Source organism: Phocoena phocoena, chromosome 1 (assembly GCF_963924675.1).
Source record: "Phocoena phocoena chromosome 1, mPhoPho1.1, whole genome shotgun sequence".
Lineage (NCBI taxonomy): Eukaryota > Metazoa > Chordata > Mammalia > Artiodactyla > Phocoenidae > Phocoena > Phocoena phocoena.
In genome coordinates this window covers 7,256,701-7,265,856 of record NC_089219.1, presented here as the reverse complement: position 1 = coordinate 7,265,856, position 9,156 = coordinate 7,256,701, and the positions used below count along the sequence as shown (strand labels likewise).

The following is a 9,156-nucleotide window of genomic DNA, read 5'->3' as shown; positions in this document are numbered from 1 at the left end:
CAAAGGAAGGGCTCTGTGATCCATGTGGACAAAGAATGCACCCAACAGTTCTGTCCTGGGCATGGCTAGAAGCTCACCTTGACTGGGGTGGAATCGTAAGCCTTAAGTGAATTGAATGGAATGGTTTGCTGTACCTTAGCTTCAGAGTCAGATCACTGAGTAGGCTCGGATGCCCCTTCCACCTTACATTCATCTACTCAGCAAGCAGCACAAACCCACGATTGGTCCAGTTTACTACTTATCTCCGGCGAGCCAGGCAAGCCTCAGAGCCTCTCTCATTTGTAAAATGTGCACGATGGTAATACGTGCCTCACAAGTTTGTCAGAATGAATTTAAATGAGAAAGTAAGTAACACCTTGCACAGTGCATGGCACGCACGGATAAGCAACGAGGGTTTAAAAAGTCTTATACGTATGACTACTGAAAAATGGTGAAATGTCAGTGACTAAGCTTGTGGAAAAGAGAGAAATCAATCATGGGATTTTTCCATTAACAGCTCAGTGATATATGCCACTTTAAAATCCAGTGAGCCCCTTTACAGAGGAAGCATCACTTTCTTCCTGCTTGTTCTCTTCCTACTTCTGGTACTCAACGTTTCTTTCATTTCAATGCCCTGGTGCAGAAGCAGAGAACTAAATTATACCAGCTTAATGTCAAACTTATTACCTCAAGAATGTATAAGTGAAAATTATTTCCAAATAATTCTCATACCCAACTAGTGAATATTAAGCAACCTAACTTTTGACCTTCATATTAGATAAAATCTTGAGGAAAAATTCAGGCTTTCGTATGAACATTAAAATAGGAAGGTGTTGCTAAGTGCCACTATTAAACAGTTAAAATGAGCTTCTGGGACAGAAATATCTTTGCTGTCGCGCATTGTAGAATCACTGAAGTTGGACTAAAGTCATTTATTTTGACTTCCATTTAGTGTTGACAGTTGTAGCAAGTTACGCTAGAGGGCGCTCAAAAACACCAACCGACCTCCTTTATGACCAAAGGTGAAGAGAATTAAACTCAACTGTATTTCAATTTGAAAATAACCTCTTCTCATCCCTACCAGAGTATCTGCCACTGAATCTGATGTGACAGTGCATCAGTGATTAGAATCAAGTATCTTTCTAGATATTCAGATTGAAAAATAACCTTAATGTACAGTATATGCAAATTCCAGTGTTAGAGTTCATGGGAAGACGATCTATCTTACCTGCCTTCTGTCTTATTATCTTTCTGTCCTTTATTAAATTTCCTTTAAAAATGAGGGGGGGTTTAAAACTCTGGTGATTTCTCATTTCTAGGATTTTAACTTTTTAACCTTAAATTCTAGGGTATTTAAACAACACCAATGCCTCCTGTCAGAATAAAAGAGCACTCCCCTAGGGGTGGGCAGTCAACCGTGCTCCCTGCCCCTCTTCTCCAGTGGTGGAGCCCCGAGAACAGGGCTGCAGATGCGCCACGTTCCACACTCACAGCTGACTCGGAGGCTGCCCTCTGACACTCTCACAAGGGACCTGGGCTTGACTAGGCTGAACTGGGGCAAGTACATCCAGGGCCAAGGTAATTGGTAAACCATTCTTTAAAACTCTTGCCTTTGGGCTTCCCTGGTGGCGCAGTGGTTGAGAGTCCGCCTGCTGATGTAGGGGACACGGGTTCGTGCCCCGGTCCGGGAGGATCCCACATGCCGCGGAGCGGCTGGGCCCGTGAGCCATGGCCGCTGAGCCTGCGGGTCTGGAGCCTGTGCTCCGCAACGGGAGAGGCCACAGCAGTGAGAGGCCCGCGTACCACAAAACAAACAAAAAAAACTCTTGCCTTTGGTTTAAACTGGGGATAGAGGATAACTTCTGGAAAAGGTTTATAGTTTAAAATATTTAGTGTCAGGAAGCTGTACTTATTTTTTTAAACTCAGCAGCTGGAAAGCTTAAATGATCAATCTGTGGAAGGTTTTTGGAGACTAGCTGGGAAGTCTGTCCTGGTCTGCCCTGTGCCATCAAGATGTGACGCCTCCTACCGGTCCCACAGTGCAGGATCTTACAGTCAGATTAGAAAACAACTGTACCTTGACTTGATGGTTTTTCTCTGCGTTTCTAGGCTTGTGCTTCACTGAAGTCCTTAGCTACAGTTTACCCTATGGGCGGACATAAAAGAGGACACAAAACAAATTTATACTTAAATACCATGATTTAATTTACTGGCTGCTTTATCCTGAATTCTCTTAAGTTAAAACAAAACAAAACAAAAACAACCAAAAGTTATAATTAACTGTTAACATTAATGAAAATAAACCTTCCAGAAAGCATGAATCCAAAAGGAAATGTCCAACAGGTGACACAAGCCAGATAGTCTACGGCCTTTCCTGTTTCCGTCTCAAACATTCTACACATCAATGGAAAAAAAAAAAATTCTCTAGAGTTTCTCAGTTTTATTCTTCTAGACCACAATTTTATGGTCTGTTACTGAGCATGGTCTTCTAACAGGTATACAATTAACTCATAGGTAGACAACACAATGGCAGTATTTGGTATCTGCCGGATGAGCTGGGCAAAGAGTCCTCTATAAAAGGCCAGGTAGCCTTCTTCCCGGAAGACCAGCCGAGCAGTCTGGACAAAAGACTTGTACTTGGTGCCCTCCTCCCGGAGCCGTGTCCTTATGACTTCTGCAGAGAGAAACACACATTTCAGGCTACAGATGAACTGTACTTCCAAGCAATATGTGCAGAGAACGCGAAGCACACAGCTTTATAAACGTTAATGTACAGCTATGGCTCTTTGCCATCTCAGCTCTATTTGGCTGGGGTAGTCACAGAGAGACAATGAAAAGTTCTTTTCAGAACATTTTCTAACTCTGGGAATCGGTCAATTAGGGAATTGGTCAATTGTCCCAAGACTGATGTATACATACAAAAGTACCAAATAACTTCTAGGGGTTTAAAAAATAAGCTTAGTTTGAATGGGACTCAATTTTAAGATAGTTTACGGTTTTCTACTCTCAATGAAGTAAACACTGTCATTTCCCTGGAGGTGTATTTGTATTATGTATGGTGACATCTCCAACAAAACTGTCTTTCCATGTACTCCCCAACTTTCTCCTCCTACCAGGATCCTTCTCCACTCCGTCCAGCCTCCTCCTTTTTCATACCCTTGCCCACCTGGCCCTGCCTCACCCTGGCACCCACAGCATGACACCTGTGACTGCCTGTCAAGCGGACTTCAGGGCACGTGACCCGGGAAGCATCCAACCCCCTCTCTGCAAGCCCGTGGGGCTGCTCGGTGCCCCAGCACATGACGGGGGCTCAATGACCTGTGAGAAGTTGACCATGTGCATTTGTCACAGCTGACGGTGCAGCGGGTGTTTGAAAACAAAACCTGTTTTTCATGGCACAATAAAATAAGCTGTTTTTTTTTTCCTTTTAAAAGTAGTTCAGTAGAACATTAGGTCTATTATTAATTCCTTAAAAAGTAAACTTACCCCAAGTAGTTTTCCTCAGCACTCCACTCAAAATGGAAGCTGAAATTTTTTTTAAAGCTTGGCTCCTACATCATTTTTTTAAATTGAGGAATTTTAAATAAAATCCAGACTTTTGGCTTCTTTGGAAACATCAGAAGTTCCACAACCCAGGGCCCATATTCCACACAGCCGAGTTTTGGCCACAATCTGCTGCGCCAAGTAAAGCGGAGCTCCCACTGCCCGCGTGAGCTGCATACGTGAGCTGAAGCCAGCCGAGCTGGGCTCAGCTACCCTGTCGCCTGCAGGTGCTTGCACGTCCACCTGAGCTACGGAGATCTGGATACACTGACACAAACTGATGGCTATTTTCCTGCTCCGGAAGGAAAAGCAAAACCTACCATGGGGGTAAGCGACACAGGAAGCACACCCCTTGGAAAGAGCAGCAGCTGCCATAAGTCCAAAAAAATTTGTGGAGTTTTTCTCAGTCCCATTTGTAGAAGAGGCTAAGGGAGCTTCTTTCAGATACTTCTTTAAATTTTCATAAATAGCAAAACAGATGATGGTTTCTGAAATTCCAGCGTACGAGGCAGTTAGTCCCCTGTAGAAACCACGAATGCCTTCCGTCTGGTAAACATAGCGAGCACACTGGAGCGTGTTCATCTGCTTGGAGCCTCTCACTCTGCACGAAGGAGACCAACGAGAGGCCGTTACGACAACACGCTCAGGAGCCCGCCTGCTGTACCGAGTCACAAAGATTAGCTAAAGAGGAATTGCATGGTGGGTGCCACAGTCTTCCCTGGTCTGTGGTTGGCTGAGCCCGGCCTGCTGTGAGGCCAGGCCCATCAGCCGGGACACCCGACAGGCCCACAGGATGGGACGTGCACCTGTACTGGGTCACAGACTCGGGCTCAGGGTCTTCGATCTACTTTTGGGAAGAGCTATATGGAAGGTGTTCATCACAGAGGAAAATACGACTGCAACAGGATCAAAACAATCCCAATGTCTACACATGGGGACAGATACGTAAACCGTGGTACATATACTAGATTAAAACAGTTGTGAAGGCAGTCAGATGTGGGGAAGTGCTGGACAAAATTACATGTAAAGTATAATTGCGATTACTGTACACATATGCTTTAAGAAAATACTGAAGGAAAAACTCCCCAACACTCCGACAGGGTGGTGAGTGTGAGTATTCTTTCTTATCGTTCTAGTCTCCAAAGGGTGTATTTTGATTCCATCATTTCTACATTTGTAAAATTATAAACAGAATAGACTCTACAATAACTAAAAAGCCTTTGGCTTGGATGCTCCTACCCCACGACAGGAAGTTTTCATAAACCGCCGGGATACAAACAGAATCCCAGGACTGGACAGTGCTCACACTGGGCGCACGTGGGAGGCCCCCCGGCCACACCCCCTACCTGGCGTGACCTTTGCGACACCAACGCCAAGCACCTCGCTCCCCTGCTTAACACCCCCTCGCAGGGCTCCTCGGCCTTGGCACTATAGGTATCTGGGGCCAGGTAATTCTCCGCTGGGGGCGGGCCTATGCGTTGTAGAATATCTAGCAGCAGCCCTGGCCTCCACCCACTAGATGCCACCTAAGCGGATAAAGACATCTCCAGACACTGCCAAATATCCTCTAACGGAGGACAGACAGGCCCCCTGAACCACTGCTGCCTCAAAATAAAGCCGAGTCCAAACGCCCATTCCTCCCCAGGGCTTTTAAGGATGTGGCCCTCTCTTTTGGCTTCTCCCGTCTTATCTCCCTGCACCTCCCTCCTTCTCCAGCACATCTGCACGCAGGACACACCCCTTCTTTCTGCCGCTCGGAATGAACAATGCTTTCTTGCCTTCAGATTTTCTGCACAGCAGATTCCCTGCCTGAGGCACCTTCACACCTGCCGCTGCCCACCGGCTATCCTGTAGATGGGAGGGTGGATGCCACAAGAGCCCCTCCCTGGCTGCACGTCCAGCCCAGGCTGCATTAAGGACCCTCCAGGGTCCTGGAGCACCTCAGGCCTCTTATCCCACCAGCCTAGAATTCTCTTTATTTGCTGTAAAGCTGTGAGCTTCTGGAAGGCAAGGCCCATGTCTTATTCCCTGCTGTTTCTGCTGTGACTAGTTGCACAGGAAGCACGCAACACATACTCACAGTTGAGGGCTATGTTAACAGAGCCCACACAGACACGGCTTTCCAATGGCCTAAGCACGGGTCACTTCCAGCCAGATGTAAAAGAATGCGTATAAAGGATGGCTCTCGGCTGACTCATGCATTTATCCGCTGCTAAACAGAAGTGACATTAGGACACTGTGTGCACACCTGGAACTGGGAGCGATTGCCAAAGGTTTCCAGGAGAGGACACTGGTCTGCAGCTTGCAGGACAAGGTGTTCTTGAGGGACAAGAAGGGGAAACGGGATTCCTGGTGAGGGGACGGCAGATTCAGGGAGACGGAAGCATGAGAGCACATGACATTTTTAGAAAATCGCAAAGGACCTTGAATGTTAAGCCAAGGAGTGAGGATTTGACCCTGAGAGTCACTGACATTCATCGAAGGATTCTGAGCAAGCAATCTATTCAAAATGATTAGACCTGATGCATTTTAGAAGGTTCTTTCAGACAGAATGGATTAGGGGAAACACAGAATCAAAGACCAATTCAGAGGCTATGGGGGTCATTGAAGAGAAAAAACAAGCTAAGGCCCCAGCTCCACTTCCAGGGGGCGCACTTGCTCGCTCTCTCCCCTGCTTTCTTTACTGGGTAGCTTAAGGTTAGACTGGACTAGCTGGAAGTTTCCAGCGCCCCACACAACATTTCTAGGCAACCTAGTAACAGAAGGGTTCTTAGAATCCTATCACAAAGCATCATTTACCATCTTCACTAACTTGAAATTACGGTAGTTATGGGGATGCTCTTTGATCTTGTTATTTAATGTGTTAAAGAATTATATTACTATATTGCAATTAAAAAAAACCCACTGATAATTGTATTTCAATAATTGGTTTTCACTGCTTTTAAAAATATTGTTCTAAAAAGCACCTGCAGCCTTCACCAGAGACTGCCAAGAGAACCCACAGCATGAAAAATCCCAAGAATTCCTGGCTAGTTTCAGCACAGGAATCTCGGATATCTGAGGGCCTTGGAGATTAGAATGCCCCTTCTGAGACCAGGGGCATTTGCTGTTCTGCCCTTCCTGGCATCTTCCCACTTGAAAGAGAGGCCACCTGGAGGAGAGCCCGCAGCACTCCAACTTGGGGGCGGTGGGGTCATCCAGGAGCAGAGACCCACCGACTACCCTGTAGATCAGGGGCCACAACTGAGCGAACTTCGACACCCCCTTGTGTGTTATTTCTGTTGGCCTTTGTCTCCCCACAAGGCTTGGCAGTATCAACCTCAAGACAAAAGGAGTTTCTACATATGCTTATATTCAGACAAAACAAGGATGGGGATGGCTAAGGACAATCTCACTCCACAGCTGGAACTGGTGGAAGAAAAAAAGCCCTAAGAATTCTTATATTAAGGAAGGAACAATTAACAACTTACTTCCGTTCTAGCTGCATCCGGGTTTTAACCATCCATATAGGATTCATTAAGGAATTTGTGACAAAAGCTGGAAGAAAAAAAGAATAGTAAATGTTATCAGTGAACAGAATCAATGCTTATTAAAGCTGTCTATTCCATGTGATAAACTTTGAAATCAGGCTTTCAATGGCTTAATAATAAAAACGGATGGTAGGAAGCAGTTATATTTCCATACTACAGATGGAAGCTATAGTCCCCTAAAATGTAACATCTACTGGTATGTAGGACCTAACATTTATCTCTCAATTTTCTAGAGCCCTGTCTAGTCCATTCAGCCGCTAGGTGGTGCTGTTGATATTCCTGTTAATGTGGTTCCATTGGTAAACATATATGAAACTATTTTAAAACTGAATTGAAAGGTTCAGGTTCAGAAATAATTTGTTTTAAAAAGTTGCTGATCTTATCCAAAAGGGTACCTGATATACAACTTAAAATAGAAGAAACTAAATCTCCATTTACCTGAATCCGAACTTCAACATTTTAATACCTGACCATTTTAGGAAATCAAAGTTTTAAGACTGATCTGCCTATAGTAACCATTTTTAAAGTAAGTCTTCTCCATCTTAATATTGTTAATCATTCCAGACCAACCAAAAAAGCAGTACTGACCTGACACGCAGTGAGTCTTCTGGAATACCTCATCCCCTCCACAGCCTAAGTAGATTGATTAGATAATAGGACCCTAGATAGTGGTTTAAAAATCTCCCTCCACAGATGAACAACAAGGACCTACTGTACAGCACAGGGAACTATATTCAATACCTTATAATAAACCATAATGGAAAGTAAACTGAAAAAGAATATATGTGTGTGTATATACATAAGAAACTTAATCACTCTGCTGTACACCTGAAACTAACACAACTTTGTAAATCAACTATACTAGAATTACAAAAAAACCCAAAAAACTGAATGTTACCAGGAAGGAGGAAAAAAAAACAAAACAAAAAACAGTAACAGCAACATTAGCTCCTTAAAACAGCAAATTAAAGACTTCATTTAAAAAAAAAAATCTCCCTCCAGGTCTGTTTTATTTACCAAGGTTCCTCTATGTTAATTTTGCAAAAGTTACAAAACTGGGGCACAGCCTTTCGCGTATGGCTAACTCCCTATCGGCCTTGGCAGTGAAGCCTGGCCTCCTCTGAACCCCACGCACTCCTTTCAGAGCTCCGTATTCTGTAAAACACCTTTCTTGTTGTGAAGCAGCTCTGCTAATGTCATTTCCCATTTGGGGTCCAGAAATTATTATCCGTAACTATTCAGATGGATTACTAGTACTTTTATTTGGAGTAACAGGGACAAGACTGATACGTACAACTTGGAGGGTAGAAAGTTTTCATAAAATGCCAATTTAATTCTCTAAAACACCCTTCTATTTAAATAGACATAAAATTTACATCGAAAAAGACATAGCCTTCTCTCAGCAATCTACATGTCCATGTTTTTGCCAAGTATTTCCTGGGGAAAAAATCCTTTTGTGAATTTTCCATGGTAGGTGGAATGATTCCCTCAAAAAAGAACAGAAGCTACCTAATCTATCACTGATCCTACTGCAAGAATCCCGCTACAAGCCCGGAGCCCTCATCATAGAATCCAACTGTTAAGGACAGAAGTGCCAACCGTACTCAGGGTAGGCTAGACACCGTCGGGAGCCACAGAAAAAGCAGCTCGAACTTTAGAAAATAATGTAATAAAAAGGCATGAAAACACATTAATATTCCTTTAAAAGATACATCACACTAACCAGGAGCATGCATGAGAACATGTCAATTTTGAGGGAGAATAAAAAGCTTTAGGGTAAAAGAAAACGGAAGCAAGTTACAAACCGCTCTCAAACACTCATGTTTTATCACTTCTAACATAAAGCTTTAGGAAAATGATTTTAGATGCAAAAGAAGCAGAGACCTAATTTCTAATTCCTGGAGAAAGCTGTTTGGTACAACACATGCTTTAGCAAAGTGAACAACTCATCTCCACTCACTACGGTAACATACCTGCAGAGCCAGCTGAGAAAATGTGCACAGTATTGCTATTAGGCACGAAAATGCCATTGAACTGCTCTTTGGCTTTGGAGTAGCATGCAAAGTACACAGCCCTGTTAGAACAAAGAGAGAATGCTATCAAG

The 9,156-nt window shown here is 44.0% G+C and overlaps 1 protein-coding gene across 1 annotated transcript in view; it reads right to left on the bottom strand.

The window, feature by feature from the left end:
• Window positions 1-2,166: 2,166 nt before the first annotated feature.
• SLC25A33 (solute carrier family 25 member 33) overlaps window positions 2,167-9,156 on the bottom strand; it is a 30,155-nt gene continuing 23,165 nt past the window's right edge. Inside the window, exons 4-7 of the mRNA XM_065882375.1 lie at window positions 9,026-9,126; window positions 6,993-7,059; window positions 3,843-4,123; window positions 2,167-2,653 (exon numbers count right to left, since the gene is read on the bottom strand). Coding sequence (XP_065738447.1) covers window positions 2,451-2,653; window positions 3,843-4,123; window positions 6,993-7,059; window positions 9,026-9,126 — 652 coding nt within the window. The 3' untranslated portion in view covers window positions 2,167-2,450. The remainder of the gene's footprint in view (window positions 2,654-3,842; window positions 4,124-6,992; window positions 7,060-9,025; window positions 9,127-9,156) is intronic.